Genomic DNA, 16,965 nt, shown 5'->3' on the forward strand with positions numbered 1-16,965 from the left:
GTGGGGATCTTTCCCTGAGGTTAGGGAGGGGATACAACCCCTTAATTAAGTGCCAGGCGGGTAGTTAAGCTACATAATCTTTACTCCCTGGAATGGAGATAAGAAACGCCCTAACCTTTGTAATAGAAATTGACAGGATTAAAATCGGCTGGTATAAATACGGATGTAACAAGACAATAATCATCAGATCCTCGTCAGAACCTCATCAGATCCTAACCAGAACCTAGCCAGAGAACATGGCAAAAGATCCTGGACAGAACCTGGCTACAGAACTTCACTGGAGAACCTAGACAGAACATGGCAAAAGAACCTGGATAGAACCTGGCTGGAGAACCTTGCTACAGAACCTGGCGACTGAACCTGGCTGGAGAATCTGGAGAACCCTGGCTGGAGAACCTAGCAAGAGAACATGGCTACAGAACATGGCAGGAGACCCTGACAAGAGAACCCGACTATGATGATCAACTGAACGCAGCCTCCGTGTCATTCCTTCTTCGCCGACTCTGTCCACACCTTTGGGGACCCCTGGACCCGCTGGGGTTGGACCCCAGCAGAATACCAGCACCTATTAATTTTGGCATTTTCAGGTAAGAATGTACATTTGCTGGATATTGGTAACTCTTGAAAAAAAGTCTTCAAGTTCTAGTTTTTTGTAGGGGGCATTCCTTAACATCTCGTGCAGACTACTGGAACTTAGTCTGAAGCACAACTGGGCTAATGTTGGTTTTAGGACCATGTCCCTGACCGCATGGAAACTCGGCTCTAAGCCCATACATTAACAAAGTTACACACTTTATTCCAAACAAATATGGGTTTGTCTGGTATCTTTAGAGCCTTACTCAGTTGAGATTCTCAGTTAAACATTAAGTCTGTTGTAACTTTGATAAGTATTTCCACTTTTGTTATTTATTAGTGGTATATTTGTGTGTGTGTGTGTGTGTGTGAAGTGTCAAATCTTGTGACCATTTAAAAAATAAAATACCATTGTAATTTAAAGTGGGAAAAAAAAAGAAGAAGAAAGTAGTTGCCAGGGGACCGGGAAGGGGATTGTTAATGGGTGATGAAAATGTTCTGGCCCTGGCTGGTGTGGCTCAGTGGATAGAGCGTTGGCCTGCGGACTGAAGGGTCCCAGGTTCAATTCCGGTCAAGGGCACATGCCTGGGTTGCAGGCTCGATCCCCAGTAGAGGATGTGCAGGAGGCAGCCAATCAATGACTCTCCCTCATCATTAATGTCTCTCTCTCCCTCTCCCTTCTTCTCTAAAATAAATTTAAAAATATATATTTTTTAAAAAAGAAAAAATGTTCTGGAATGAGGAGTGATGCTTGCACAACCTTGCAAACATCCTAAAAACCACTCAATTACACACTTTTAAATGGTGAACTTTATGGACTATGAATTATGTCTCAATTTTTTAAAGTTAGTTTGATTTTAAGAAAAGGACACCTCGCCGAAACCGGTTTGGCTCAGTGGATAAAGCGTCGGCCTGCGGACTGAAGGGTCCCAGGTTCGATTCCGGTCAAGGGCATGTACCTGGGTTGCGGGCACATCCCCGGTGGGAGATGTGCAGGAGGCAGCTGATTGATGTTTCTCTCTCATCGATGTTTCTAGCTCTCTATCTCTCTCTCCCTTCCTCTCTGTAAAAAATCAATAAAATATATTTAAAAAAAAAAAAAAGAAAGAAAAGGACACCTCCCCGAAAGGCTTCCTTCCCTCCCCACCTGACCCCCACAAGACCCTAACCTTCTCACTGCCAGCCAGGTCCACCAGGTACAGCTTCCCACTGAGCTTCTGCTCCGTCTCCATGTTCTCCTGCTTGATGTTGATAAGGAAGATGCTGTGGCTGCGAGAGCTGTGCTCATTCATGTCTGCAGGAGGAAGGGAGAAACAGTCCTGGTACCAACCCCTGTGGACCGAAGCCCTCAGCCGGGCTTCGCCTGACCACTACCCGTACCAACCAAGAGAGTGGGTCCCACCACCACATTTCCCAGGCAGCAGGGTTGCACAAAAAGGTCCCTCTTTGCCCGGCCGGTGTGGCTCAGTGGTTGAGCGTCGACCTATGAACCAGGAGGTCATGGTTTGATTCCTGGTCAGGGGACATGCTCGATCCCCAGTGTGGGGTGTGCAGAAGGCAGCCAATTGATGATTCTCTCCCATCACTGATGTTTCTATCTCGCTCCCTCTCCCTTCTCTGAAGTCAATTAAATATATCTACACTAATAAAAGGGAAACATGGTAATTGGCGTACGACCGCTACCCTTCCCATTGGCTAATCAGGGAGATATACAAAGTAACTGTCAGCCAAGATGACAGGGAGGCTTGCTTCCTTCAGTGACTACAGACTCCAACATTCCCCGCAGGCCTCTGAGCTTCAGTTGGAAACATAGTAACATTTACAGAAGATAAACAAAAGCCCAGAAACCTCCTGTCAGTCAGCCGGGATCTCAGAGCTGGAGTCGCAACATTGTTTCGAATACAGAAAACAAAGGCCAGAAACCTGCTTTCAGCCGAGCCTCAGAGAGAAAGCTGGCTCTCAGCTCCAGTGACAGGCATAGAAGGTAAATAAATGCCAGAATAAAAAAAAAAAGAAAAAAAGGAGAGGTTTGGAGCTCCAGTCGCCCGCCAGCCTGAAAACGGCCCTCAGCCCCTCACCCAGACTGGCCAGGCACCCCAGTGGGGACCCCCACCCTGAAGCAACAAGATGGCAGCTAATTTGCATACTGAAGGCAGGCGGCAGCAGGCAAGGCTGTCTGTGGTCTGGGACCCGGATCTGTGACCCTGCCGGGCGGGATCAGTGGAGCCGTGAGGCCTCCCGGCACCGGGATCAGCGTGACAAGGGGCAGCGCCCAAACCCCCTGATTGCCCTGCGGCTCTGTGTGTGACAGGGGGCAGCACCCCAACCCCCCCCCCCCCCACGGGCCCTGCTCTGTGGGTGATAGAGGGCGGCACCCCAACCCCCCCCACGGGCCCTGCTCTGTGTGTGACAGGGGGGAGCTCCTCAACCCCCTGATGGGCCCTGCTCTGTGCGTGACGGGGGAGCTCCTCAACCCCCTGATCGGCCCTGCTCTGTGCGTGGCAGGGTGTGGCGCCACAACCTCCCCATCGACCCTGCCTTGAGTGTGATGGGGCAGTGCCCCAACCCCCCAATCGGCCCTACCCTGAACGTGACTAGGGGTGGCATTGCAACCTCCCCATCTGCCCTGCTCTGTGCATGACAGGGGGCGGCGCCCCAACTCCCCAATCTGCCCTGCTCTGAGCCCGACCAGGCGCTGCACCTAGGGATTGGGCCTGTCCTCTGCCACCCGGGAGCAGGCCTAAGCCAGCAGGTCGTTATCTCCTGAGGGATCCCAGACTGCGAGAGGGCACAGGCTAGGCTGAGGGACCCCCCCCCCCCCCCCCCCCCGCCGAGTGCACAAATTTTTGTGCACCGGGCCTCTAGTATATATATATTTTATAAAGGGTCTCTTTTTCTCTGGAGGACACTTTTCCCTCTCACGAGTCCCTCAATCCCCACAGGCACAGAGGGGAGGTGGACCCCAGAGTCAAAAGCCCCTTATATCCCCACTCACTGGTGACAGCCACATGACGATTTGATTTCCCCTCATCAATCACATCTAAGATCTCCTCTGGACTGGACACAAAGCGTTCAGTACAACCCTGCAGGGGGCAAAAGGATAATAACCCATAAACTTTGATCTGCAGATTAAATTACCTGCACTTTAACAGAATGACCTTTCTAGATAATGTCCTTTCGGAGCCCCAGGCCCTCCCTGGGCCCTTGGCACATCTCAGCCCTCCAGGAGACCCACCCTCCAACTTCTGGGTCACTGTCTATCCTCCTTCCATATCCACCCACACTTGGGATACTTTGGCCCCACTTGGTGCCCCATCCCCCTCTCACCTTGACAAACGGCACCCGGTTCTTGTCCTCATGCACAGACAGATTTGTCTTAGTCACTGAATCAAGACAATACAGGTGAGCAAGGCCAGCACTTCCACTGCCCCGCCCCCCCCCACCCCCCCAGCCTGAAGTCCACTCAGATGGTGGTTTCTTCTATGTGCAAAAGGGAAGAAGACTCCCTGTGAAACCTAAACTCCCTGCACAAACTGAGGACTCGGCTTCTCCTCCTCCAGGATTCCAGCCCCAGGGGTCCAGCTCGTCTCAGACTATTTATATGCAGGCCTGGGCATCCGAGCTCATCCTTGGACCCTTTTCGTTTTTGGAAATCTTGGTGAGGGGAGTCAAGGGACACAGGTATGGATGTGCGTGCCTTGTGTGCCCTCTGCATCTTGGCAAACAGTGCCTAACCCAAGAGCAATGTGATCTTTCTTTTCCTTGCCCTTCTCACACCCCTGGCCATCCATTGGGGTTAAACACCACTCACCATCCAGAAGGTCACGAATTTTGTCCAGGTAAATCTCAAAGTAAGAAACCTGGTTAGGGAGAAAGGAGGAGTATGAAGTGAAGAGGGCCTCTCTTAAGTATGAAGTGTCAGAGCGCAGGTAGTTTTAATTTGCAGGTCATTTAAATGTGACCTGCTGCAACAATAGTAGTGGGAAGAAAAGAGCAGAAGAAAATATCTTAGGGGAGAGGAACTGAGGGAACCAGAAGAGAGAGTAAGTTGGGGTGCCCAGGATCTCAGTGAGCTCATACTAGATCTTCCCCTGCCAGTCCCCATCTGAAGATGCCCAGAGGTCATGCCCTGATCACCTTGATGTGGAACTCAAGGTTCTCATCCATGGAGTAGATGTGGTTGAAGATATCGCGGGCAATTCGAGGAATGATTCCCATCAGCTGGGGGTCGTGCAGCTTTCCCTGGGGAGTAAGGGTATGCTAGAATAAGGCTGGAGCTCAGGAAGAATGAGACGACTCAGAGGTATGCAGGTGAACACGAAGGTAATAGTCGATGGGAACCATCCTAAGTGAGGAGATGGTCACTGCCTGTCTACCTTTTTGTGGAAGGGGACAGAACTGAATAGCCCTTTGAACTTTCACTGTTGCTGCTTTTCTAGATCAAAAAAAAGAAAACTGGAGTAGTGGGAAGGAGGGTAGGCTGCAGCAGGCTGAAGGGATTGCATTAAACGTGCATTAGATCACTGCTCCCCAGTTCATCCTCTGGACTTAGCTACCCCTGGACCAGGCAACCCTTGAGTCCTAGCCCTTCCCGCACCGAGATTTCTTTGTCTCCTATTATCACCCCCAGTTTCTCACCCTCCATGGGAATCAGGCCCTCACCTCCATAGTATGTGTTTTCCCTGAGGATGTCTGTCCATAAGCAAATATGGTGCCATTGTAGCCAGCAAGGACATCTGGAAAAGACGGCAGAGAAAGAGGACCGACTGGTGGAGAGAAGTGGGATAGGGAGTGGGGAGCCTAAACAAATACATTCAGAAATACATCCATTACCTTTGACAATCTGCATGGCACACGCATGATAAACTTGCTCCTGAGTCGTGTTTGGAGGGAACACGCGGTCGAAGACATAGGGCTTCCCCTGGAGCGGAAATAAAAGATGGCAGCCTTGAGCAGGCAGTGTGCGAGGGAGAGGAAATACTGAGACCTCACCCACCAGCCCGAGGAGGCACTCGTCCTTCAACCATCCATATGCATGGACGACCACGGCGATGAGGGAAACGAGAGGAAAACAAAATTTAGTATCGACGCCAAGAGTTGTGCCCATGTGGTAGAGGGTGCCATTGAGGAGTGTCACTCTGTGAGGTTGTGTGAGGGGACCTCAGTCTGGGCGTCATGATGTAGCGCCCCACTACTTTGGACCCCCTGCCCTGGGAAACCAAATGGGAAAAGACAGCAGGGCATAGGCTATGAAGAGTGCCGACAACTCATTAACATTAAAAATCTACCCAAATTAAAAATATCTTCCTCAATAGATCCATATGTCCTGATATGGAAAGACTTTTAAAAAGTATTAAGTGGAAGATACAAAGTATATATGGAGGGAGAGAGAGAGAGAGAGAGAGAGTTCCCTATTGAAATATACATATATTGAGCTGCTAAGATGTTATGGAAACTTTAACACAGCTCCCTTAGGATTATATGAAATCATAAATATGGGTCTACCTTTAAGGAATTAGCTTTAAGTAAGGAGAAATTATGAAGCAAGTCACTCAGACCTACAGGTACTTTGCTTAATTCAGGTAACATGTTATAAATCATGGTGCTGATAAGAATGCTAAAGGTACAAAATATTGCCCTAGCCAGTTTGGCTTACAGTGGATAGAGTGTTGGCCCGCAGACTGAAGGGTCCCGGGTTCAATTCTGATCAAGACACATACCTTGGTTGCAGGTTCCCTGGCCCTAGTCGGGGTGCATGCAGGAGGCAACCAATCGATGTATCTCTCTCACATTGATGTTTCTCTCTGTCTCTCCCTCTCCCTTCCACTCTCTAAACATCAATTGAAAAATATCCTTGGGTTGGGATTAACCAAAAAAAAAAAAAAAAAGATACAAAATATTCACAACCCAAGGAGACAAACAAATAATATATTTGATAGCTAATAATTTTAAAGGGAAAATTTCTGGTAACATTAAATGAGACTATGTTTGTTCTCCATCATGTGACAATTTTCTCAGTCATGCCCAGCCAGCGTAACTCAGTGGTTGATGTCAACCTATGAACCAGGAGGTCACGGTTCGATTCCTAGTCAGGGCACATGCCTGGACTGTGGGACATGCAGAAGGCAGCCAATCAATGATTCTTTCTCATCATTGATTTTCTATCTCCCTCTTCCTCTCCCTTCCTCTCTGAAATCAATAAAAATATATTTAAATCTTTTTTCTCAGTCTTGTTTTCCTGCCATGCAGTATAAAGCAACTATGACTTAATTGTCAAATTGTTTTACTATAGAGCCCACCTTCACTTAACTGAATTATAAACCTCTAGGTCTATGGACACCAGAGTGTGGGGGACATGTTTTAATAAAGCTTTGCTAGAGCTGGAATGTGCATCAATATACATAGAATTTTTTTTCTAGAAGGAATTACACAAAAGTATGACCAGTGTTCTTTGGGGAGAGAAAATGAAAGAGAGAAGGCTTTCATTTTTCATTTTTTATCCTGGATTGCTGACATCTTTAAACCATGTTTAATATTATATATTTTTTATTAATGTCAAAGAGGGTGAAACAATAGTGCATTATTTGGTTTCCTTCTTGTTACTTCTGTACACAAAAGAAAACTAATAAATATGATTTTTAATATTAAAAATATTTATTTTTATAATAAAAAATAAAAACAAAAAATATTTAAAAGATTTGAAAAATATGGCTTATAATAAAAATCTACCTGAAATATTTATCTGGTCTCTCTGTGGTGAAAGCCTATGAAGCCCCAAAACAGAATCCACCAAGAGGAAGAAGTTGGGAAGGCGCTCTCTACAATAAAGGGAAAACTGTAAGCCGATAGAGCCTTTCTGGAGGACAATTCTATTAAATATTTAAATGTCCATCCGGTGTGTACCCTGTATCAACGATTGCACTGCTAGGAATTCATTTTACAACACTTGCTTAAGCACTGAAAGATGTTCATTGAAGAGATGTGTATTAAAGAAAAATTAGAAACAATGTAAACATCCATCAAAATGTTGGTTATGAGACCTCTATATTCTACCCCCATTAAAATAAGCCAGATTGGAAAAAATAATAGTAAACCAGGTTGGTTCACATATATTATATATCAAAGATCGGTTAAGTGAAAAAATAAAAACAATGTATATAATGTGATTACATTTTTCAGAAGGAGTACGGATAGAATGACCTCAGGAAAAAGATATGGAAGACTATATACAGAACTGTTAGTGGTGGTTATACTGGAGAACAGAATGACAGAAGCATGCTTAACTACATTTTTTCTGTGGTATCTAAATGTTTTACAATGACAACATATCGCTTTTATTTTATTCTTTTTTTATTATTGATTTTAGAAAGAGGAAGAGAGAGAGAAACATTGATGGGTTGCCTCCTACACACGCCCTGACTGGGGATTGAACCTGCAACCTGGCTATGTGCCGACTGGGAATCAAACCGGCCACCTTTTGGTGTATGGGACAATGCTCCAACTGAGTCACACTGGCCAGTCAACACATTGCTTTTAAATTTAAAAAATAAAATATAGATGATGTTATAAAATATGTAATGATATGACAAGGTATAATAAGCAAAAAATGTGGTTTTTAAAATAGTATCAGTGTAAAAAAAGTATGTAAAGAATGATTCTATTTGTTTTTAAAAAGTATATTTTTTATACCTTGCATAGAAAAAAACATGTTAATAATGACTATCCTTGCAGAGTAAGATTTTAGGAGTTTTTTGTTATTTTGGATTTAGATTTTAATTTTTTCTAGAATAAAAAAGCCATAATTTTAAATAAGAAAAATTTATGTTTTTAAAACAAAGACATTACTATTCTTACTAAAGAACTATCATAAATTAGAAACAAAAACACAAAACTAAACATAAAAAAATGAGCAAGAGCTAGCTATTAACAACAGAAGAAAAAATACAAGTGTTCAACAATACAGATGTTCAACATTTTCAAAAAAAGCAAACTATAACAGGAACATCACTTTTCCCCTATCAAATTGGGAAACAAAAACTTGATTGTAATACACAGTATAGATGAAGGTTCACGGAAGTATAATTTCCTTGAAATGAGCACCTCATTATTTTCTGGTACAACTTTTATGGGTGCAATTCAGAAATACATAATCAAAACCTTGAATTGTATGTAGCCATTGACCCAGATATATTTGTAGCAAATATTTACTTACAAGAGTGTTTATTGTCACACTGCTTATAATAACCAGAAATTGAAAACAACTCAAATAGTAACATTTAGGGGACTGGTTTACATAAGAAATTGATTGAATTATGGCATGTACATATATTTTATTCCTTGTTGCTATGTAGAATGATGTCATAATAGATCAATAAATCTCAAAAATGTGTTGAGTGAAAGAACCCAAACACAAAGAGCACGTACTACATTATTCCCTTTGTATGAAATTCAAGAATGGACAAAACTTATCAATAGTGGTAGAAGTCAACATAGCAGTTGCCTGGAGTGATAGTGACAGGACAGGGGCACGAGGGAACGTTACAGGCGTGACAGAAATGCTCTAGATCTCAGTCTGGGTAATGGTCACATGAGTGTCAAAATATGTTATAAAATTCATCCAGCTGTTTGCATAAGACATGTGTACTCACTGTAATCAGATTATGCTATCATGAAATATAACATCATAAAATAATGTTATAACGGCTCTTAAAATATGAATTGATGCATTACCTAATTGTTAGTAAGAGAAATGCATATTAAGATTATGAAATACCATTTTAACCTATCAAAGAGGCCAAAACAAAATAGTTTGATGATACACTGCGTTGGTGAGGGCATATATAAATTGGGGCCAGCTCTATGAAAGGCACTAGCCTTTTTTTTTTTTTTTTTGAACTAACTCTTAAATTTTTAAATGCATACACCTATGACCTCCACTTCTAAAAATTTATTCTACAAAAATACTGTACATATGCAAGTCATAGATACAAGGTCATCTAACTGTTTGTAATAGCAAATACTAGGACAACCCATAATTTATTTAACCAGGTTCCTATTGATGGACCTGGTTAAATAAATTATGGCATATCCCAGTGATGGCGAACCTATGACACGCGAACTCATTTTTTTGGTTGATTTTTCTTTGTTAAATGGCATTTAAATATATAAAATAAATATCAAAAATATAAATCTTTGTTTTACTATGGTTGCAAATATTAAAAAATTTCTATATGTGACATGGCACCAGAGTTAAGTTAGGATTTTTCAAAATGCTGACACGCCAAGCTCAAAAGGTTCGCCATCACTGGCATATCCCTACAACAAATTATACAGTTGTTAAAAAGTTGTTTAAAAGAATGAGATAGATCTGTATGTGCTGATATAAAAGAATCTCTCTGACTCATTGTTAAGAAAAAAATCAAAGAACAGTATGTATAGTATGCAACCCTTTGTGTTTGTATGTGTATATGTACTTGCTTGTAAATGTATAGTATGCTTTTAGAAGGATCCACAAGAAACTGGTAATAAAGTTACCTTCTGAAAGGGGAGTTGGGTGGCTAGGAGAGAGATAGGAAGGTTTTCATTGTATACCTTCTTATATTATTTGAATTTTGTCACATGTGCATGTAAGACTTATTGAAAAATTAAACATTTCAAAAAATAAAATTATGTAAAATATTTTATAATAAAATAGCCTTGATATTTTGTTAGTGAAAAAATAGGTTATAAAACAATATTTAGGTTATGATACACTAATTAAAATATATGTATATATGCAGAAAAAACATTAAAAACAAATATGTAAAATTGTTAACAGTGTTTTTGGGGAGGGGGCTGGGGAACTTTTGACTGATGTTTAGTCTCTTCCATGTGCTTTTCTTTGTTTTTAACTTTGTCAACAACCAAAATATATTCATGTGTAATCAGATTATGTTTAACATTATTAAAGAAAAGTCTACCTTGATTCTTTCTTTAAGGTGTGAGTGAGTTTATGGGTTATTCATAGGACTTTTGTGAATTTTCCATCCTTTTTATCTGTACAGTTCATCACACTTCATTACAAATAATAAAATCCTTAATACATAGAATAAAATCATAGTGTTACAATAAACAAAGTTAATGTGGCATTGATGCCTCTCCTCCTCAGTGGTAATATATTTCGTTTTTTATTATTTAATTGAACCTAGATTCCTGAATTGTAATATAACTCAGTGTTTCTTCCATCCATTGGCCAAGAAACAGAAATAAACAAGCCATGTTTATTCCAGACCAATGACTCTCACCTCTTCTCCACCAATGATGTCTGCATGCCTCTTGAAGCCATGCATGCAGCCAAAAGGGCTTAAATATAATTCTCAAGGCCCCCCCCCCACCCCCCACCCCCGCCCCATCCCGGACTCATTCTCATATTCTAACACTCCCAGTTAAAGGATCCCAAAGGGTGCTGCAGGAGCATTAAAACGGAGGGCGCTCTCCAAGTGCTGAAGGCATTTATTGCCCGAGGAACCCCTTTCCCTCAGCACAGGCTAGGAAGAAGGAAGAGGCCAGAGAGGGAGGAAGAGTGGTATTGTGAGGATATTCTTAGTATTGTGAGGATAAAATGTACCCAAGAGCTAGAAATGGTGCACTTTGTAATCTTATGAGCAGGGAAAGCCACGGACTGTCATTTCGGGGTTCTGGGAAGGCCTGTTACCATTTCCCTTAAATTCCAAGTCTAGCTTTTCATTTTTTTATCATAAGATTTTTATTTCTGTCAAAGTGTAAATTTCTTTTAATTTTCTATTGATTGTACACAGGATAAATTCATTTTGTCACTGGTCTAGTTATTTATGAGAATAACTAGACCATTGGCTTTCTGCATTTTCTGCCTTTAGACTATTCATCTCACCATTATTTATATCTTTTTTTTTTCTTAATATTTTATTGATTTTTTACAGAGAGGAAGGGAGAGAGATAGAGAGCTAGAAACATCGATGAGAGAGAAACATCAATCAGCTGCCTCCTGCACATCCCCCACTGGGGATGTGCCCGCAACCCAGTTACATGCCCTTGACCGGAATCGAACCCGGGACCCTTCAGTCCTCAGGCTGACGCTCTATCCACTGAGCCAAACCGGTTTCGGCCATTATTTATATCTTAAAGTAACTGACACCCAATTACTTTGAGTCAGACTGTAGTATGTTGTGGGGGGTTTCTCCAGAATTTGGGGAATTATGTGTTAGCAAAAGCCATTTTTTAAAAAAATATATATTTTTATTGATTTCAGAGAGGAAGGGAGAGGGAGAGAGAGATAGAAACATCAATGATGAGAGAGAATCATTGATCAGCTGCCTCCTGCACACCCCCTACTGGGGATTGAGCCCACAACTCAGGTATGTGCACTGACTGGAAATTGAATCGTGACCTCCTAGTTCATAGGTCAACGTTCAACCACTGAGCCACACAGGCCGAGCTAGCAAAAGCCATTTCTGATGCCCCCTCCCAGGCCTCTGCCGAGACCACTCTGAAGCCTGGACTACCACATAGATCGGGAGTTTCTGGAACACAGGGGTTCCTTCTAAATTCCATCAAATACAATCCTTGGCCCATAGGATGGTCTTCATAAATATTCATTAAAATGATATTGAGCCCTAACCGGTTTGGTTCAGTGGACAGAGCGTCAGCCTGTGGACTCAAGGGTCCCAGGTTCGATTCCGGTCAAGGGCATGTACCTTGGTTGCGGGCACATCCCCAGTGGGGAGTGTGCAGGACGCAGCTGATCGATGTTTCTCTCTCATCGATGTTTCTAGCTCTCTATCCCTCTCCCTTCCTCTCTGTAAAAAATCAATAAAATATATTTAAAAAATGATATTGATAGAGGAAGAGCAAGAAAATACTATGGACCTGGATGTTTGGAGAAACAACCAGTAAGAGGGGAAAATGTTAACCACTTCCTAATTGTGTCATAGGCTAGCTTGTGGGGAGATAGCATATAAAAATAATAATAATAATAATAACATCTAACTCTTATCAGGAGTTTATTATTATGTACCTGTCACTGTGCTAAGCAGTTTATATGCATTATCTCATTTAATGCTCACAGCAATCCTAGGAGGTAGATTTTTATTCCATTTTATAGATGCACAAACTGAAGTTCAGAAAAGTAGGTAGCTTGCCCACAATCACACAGCTGAGAAATGGTAGAGCCCGGTTTCAAACTCAAATAATCTGATTCCAGACTCACGTTGCCAAAGGGATCTCAGAACTGAAGTACTAACACTGTGTCAGATCCTTATCATGGCTTTTCCTTCCCCTTCTCCATATATCTCCACCCCCAATTTGGATATTTCTCCTAATGTTTCCAGACAGAACTAAAGCTTTGTCACTCTGTTTTTCCAACCTCAACCTAATTTTCAGAATTATGCAATTCTCCCACCTATCCTCTCCGAGGAGCCTCCCTCACCGTCTCTCCCCAGGGAATCCAAGACCCCAGAAGCTGGTACAATGTGAGAGACACTCAGGGAGACCCTGCTCCTTGGAGGAGTGCCCCTGAGACCCACACTCTCTCCCACAGACAGCAGTCTAAGCACTCCCCACAGCCTTCTCGGGAGAGCCTCTCTTCAGTCTCAAAGCCCAGGACTTTCCGTTGTCCTTGATCCCCACTCCAAGCCCCCTTGCTGTCTCCTTGTCCATTTGTGTCTCCCAGCACCTTTCAGTAGTTCTCCATTATGTGTATTGACTAAAGCTAATGGGAAAGCCGGCCTACAATCAGGGTCCAAAGATGACCAACCTTTCAACCCTCAGTAAAACACTTAATAGAGGCTGAACTTCCCAGCACCAGGCCTGATTTCCATGGTGACACCCCTGGGGATTGTTGCCATGGTAATGCTGGAGAGACATGGGCCACATTATCTCCCCTCTCCATTTTCCTTTATGAGGCTCACCCCAAAGCTAAGGGGAGACCTGCCTGCTCCCCATCTTCAAATAACAAAGGAATCCCCAGCCACCCCAAACAATAATGACTGTTCTAATAATCCTGCAGGTCCCAATCTAGCTTTTTCAAATGAGGTACTTGATGGTTCTGGGGTTTTTCCTCCTTAAGAACCTACTTAACTACCTGAGAGAGGTAGAAGGTAATGGATACTTGAAAAGAAGGAGGGAAGAAAGGAGGGGTGGAGGGAAGGAGGGAGGGAGGGAGGGAAGGAGTCAGGGAGGGAGGGAGGGAAGGAATCAGGGAGGGAGGGAAAGAAAAAGAAGAGAGAGAGAAAGAAAGTGTGTGTGTGTGTGTGTGTGTGTGTGTGTGTGTTCTTTATTGTCACCCTTCCCACATCTGGTATAAATGCCCACATCTGGTATAAATGTAGCTGCACAGAAAAGCCTGGGACACTGACCACCAAGACAAAAAAAGAGACACTTAAATGGTTCTGGGGGAAAAGTCACATTGGATTCTGAGTGACATACAGAGCAAAACAAGGTCCACAGCTCACACAGTGACCCAGACACCCTTCCACCATGACTCAGGCCATGAACTTTGGCTCAGCCCTGTGCCCCAGGTTCCTGGGACTAGGCAGGGGACTGAGGGAGGGATGAGACCCACAGAGCTGCCCCTCTAGCTTATTCTTCTACCCACTGCCATGCAGAAAAAAGCCCACGAAAATGAGAGTCTGAAGCCCAGAGCCAGCCGCCGCGCTGCAGAGGCAGAGCTGAGAGCTGTCAGAAAAAAGAGCAGGGGCTGGGTGTGGACTGACCACTGTCTCCCACTGTCACTCTTCCCTCATCCTCCCAGACATCCTGAAGCAGTTCCCTTCATTAATTCCTCAGTTTCTCACACCCTGGGCCCCAGGAAAGGGGGTAGGACATTTCCTTCCCTTGTTGAGATCCTCAAGGGTCTCTTCAACAATTACTTCTCCCTCAGCCTCCTGAGTGACAAATGAATAGTAAGGCTGGGAAGACGAGCTCCAAGGATGCTGCCTGAGACAAAATGGCCCCCCACAAGCCTTTATCTAGGAGTGAGAGAGTGACAGGAAGGGCGAAGGCAAGGGAAGATACAGTGAGACAAAGGTACAGCCCTGCATATATCAGGCAAAACAGACAGGAAGGACCTGCTATGTAGCTAAGCTAGAATCTGAACTGGCAGGGGGCCCCGCTGGGCCTCTCCTCATCTCTCCTCCTTCCCCACCTTCCACTGTGTCTCTCCTGTTTAGCTGTGTGAATTGGACAGATCCACACCACAATTCCTTCTCCCAATTTCACCCTATGCCCCATGCTCACCAAGCCAAGATGAACAGCCCAGAGAGTCTAGAGGAGTTGGTTTAGACTTACCTGAAAAAAATCTACGATAAAGGAAGCGAGCCTTAAGAGGAGAAGCCTTTTGTAGATTTGCTTCCCCATAACCAACTCCCTCCTGTTTCTCAGATTTTATATCTCAGAGGGACCTGAGGCTCCCACTCGCATAGCTAACGCCTGCTGTCCAGACTGTTCAGAGAGGAGTCCCCCAAGGTTGATCCACTGGCCTGTGAAGCCTAAGGACCCTGAGACAGAGACGGGGGGCCCTCTCAATGTGCAAACATTCACATTCTTAAGCACACACATGGCACCAGTACCCATTTGAGTTCACCGTGCGGGTGAGAGAGCTCGGTGTGGTGCCAGCCTGGGGCCCTTGGGGACAGAACACGTCAGCAGCTCTCTTCCTAAGGCCTGTTTACTCTAAGTCCCATTCTCACTGATTCAGAAGGCCCAGGCTCCCGCCCCTTCTTGCTTTCATTTCTTTAACAACATGCCTTGTGCCAAGCACTGTGGATCAAAGATACAGAAGAAGTGCTCTTGACCTTGAGGACTGTCCTCATATGTGCCCCTCCCTTCTCAAAGGGGCTAGTTTCCTGGCCCAGCACCCCTCGAGCCCTACTGGACTCCACCCCAATCCTTTCAGCCCTAAGCCTGGCAATCCCTACCAACCTAGGAAAGGAGGGATGGGTGAGGAGTTCCCTAGAAATTCCCTTTGGACCATTACAGATGAAGGACCAGAATAGAAATCTGTGGAGGCAATATGACAGAGGGAAAGACATGAGCTTTGGAGCTACAGATTTAGGTTCACATCCATGAAGTCACAGTGTGACCTTGAGAAAGTCATTCAACTCCTTTGGGCCTCAATTTCCTCATCTGTAAAATGGAAATATTGACACCAACTTCAGACTGTTGTTTTGAGGATTGAATAATACATGTAGTGTAACCACCACACGGCAGATAGTAGCTCTCCTTCATACGATTTCCTCCACGGGTAGGGGCTGTCATGATGAAGTAGAGGTGGCTTGCTACTTTTTATTGGGTCAACAGAAAGGATGAATAAGCAAATACTTGTTAGGATCTCAGGGTCTGCTTATTTTTATTTGTTAGGGAGAAGGAGGGGGTTTGAAATCCTCTTCCTACTGTACCTGGGAGGGAAACGCAGACATTTCCTTAGGATCCCGGAGGCTTCCCCAAAACTAGGTGTGGCATCAATGCATGTCTTTCTCAGAAAACGCTTCATCAGACCTGCCCTCCCTCCAAGTTCAGGCTGCAACTACTTCGGGGAATGACGGAGGACTGGGTCCCAGAGCCCATCCTCTTTTGAATCTCCGCAGAGACCCTGGTCTGTCCCCCTCGGAGCTAGTCCATCCACTCGTCTTCCCTTCCCTCCCTTCCTGGGAGCTGGGGGTAGAGATATGAGCCAATAACAAAGGGAAGACGCGCTTTCTCTAGGGGTGAGGGAAAACATTAGAAAAACACAGGACTGGTGGTCAGGGGTGGGGACCCTGCAGGGGGCAGCAAAGGGGAAGGGGGTGACCTGGTGGCGGGGAAAGAGCCCCCTCCCACTGCAGAGACTTGGCAGCGGGCCTGCCAGGCCACACCCAGCCATCCTGGTGCAGGGGAGAGGAGGGGCTTCGGCGAAGATGATGGAGGATGAAGAGCGGAGAGGGGGCACCGAGGGAGAGGCAGGGACTAAGGCTCGGCGAGGGGTAGGATTCAACCACCTGCCCCCTCCCCGAAATGCCCTCCTACAGCGGCACTCACCCCAATAACGACGCTGTCGTCCCCCTGGAAAATGGGGATGAACTTGTCTCCCCGCAGAATCTCGGCCTGGTTCAGGGGCCGGAACCGGCAGAGCACCTTGATGCTGCATTCGTTGTTGGTCTCCGTCATGGTGGTCGCCGGCTGGGGCTGGTGCACTCCCGGGGCGGCAGAGGAGGTGCGTGCTCCGAGGGAGGGAGCTCAGCGGGGGCCGAGGCGGAGGGCAGGTGCTTGGTCTCTGGGGCCGAGAAAGGTCTGGGGGTGCCCGGGTGCAGGCTGGGGAGCAGGGCCGGGGCGCGCTTCCTCTCTCCTGCGGCAGCGGGATGCGGGCGACCTGGGCGTCTGGTCCTCTCCGGGCGCTCTGCC

At 45.0% G+C, this 16,965-nt stretch overlaps 1 protein-coding gene across 1 annotated transcript in view; it reads right to left on the reverse strand.

Moving 5' to 3' along the window:
• Nucleotides 1-16,965, reverse strand: part of KIF5A (kinesin family member 5A) — a 33,652-nt gene extending 16,687 nt beyond the window's left edge. Inside the window, exons 1-8 of the mRNA XM_070409878.1 lie at nucleotides 16,603-16,965; nucleotides 5,407-5,494; nucleotides 5,236-5,309; nucleotides 4,711-4,815; nucleotides 4,385-4,433; nucleotides 3,901-3,956; nucleotides 3,569-3,656; nucleotides 1,743-1,867 (exon numbers count right to left, since the gene is read on the reverse strand). Of these exons, the coding sequence (XP_070265979.1) occupies nucleotides 1,743-1,867; nucleotides 3,569-3,656; nucleotides 3,901-3,956; nucleotides 4,385-4,433; nucleotides 4,711-4,815; nucleotides 5,236-5,309; nucleotides 5,407-5,494; nucleotides 16,603-16,731 (714 nt within the window). The 5' untranslated portion in view covers nucleotides 16,732-16,965. The remainder of the gene's footprint in view (nucleotides 1-1,742; nucleotides 1,868-3,568; nucleotides 3,657-3,900; nucleotides 3,957-4,384; nucleotides 4,434-4,710; nucleotides 4,816-5,235; nucleotides 5,310-5,406; nucleotides 5,495-16,602) is intronic.

This window comes from Myotis yumanensis, unplaced genomic scaffold, assembly GCF_028538775.1.
Source record: "Myotis yumanensis isolate MYYU_CA2020_CCGP unplaced genomic scaffold, mMyoYum1.0.hap1 SCAF_3, whole genome shotgun sequence".
NCBI lineage: Eukaryota > Metazoa > Chordata > Mammalia > Chiroptera > Vespertilionidae > Myotis > Myotis yumanensis.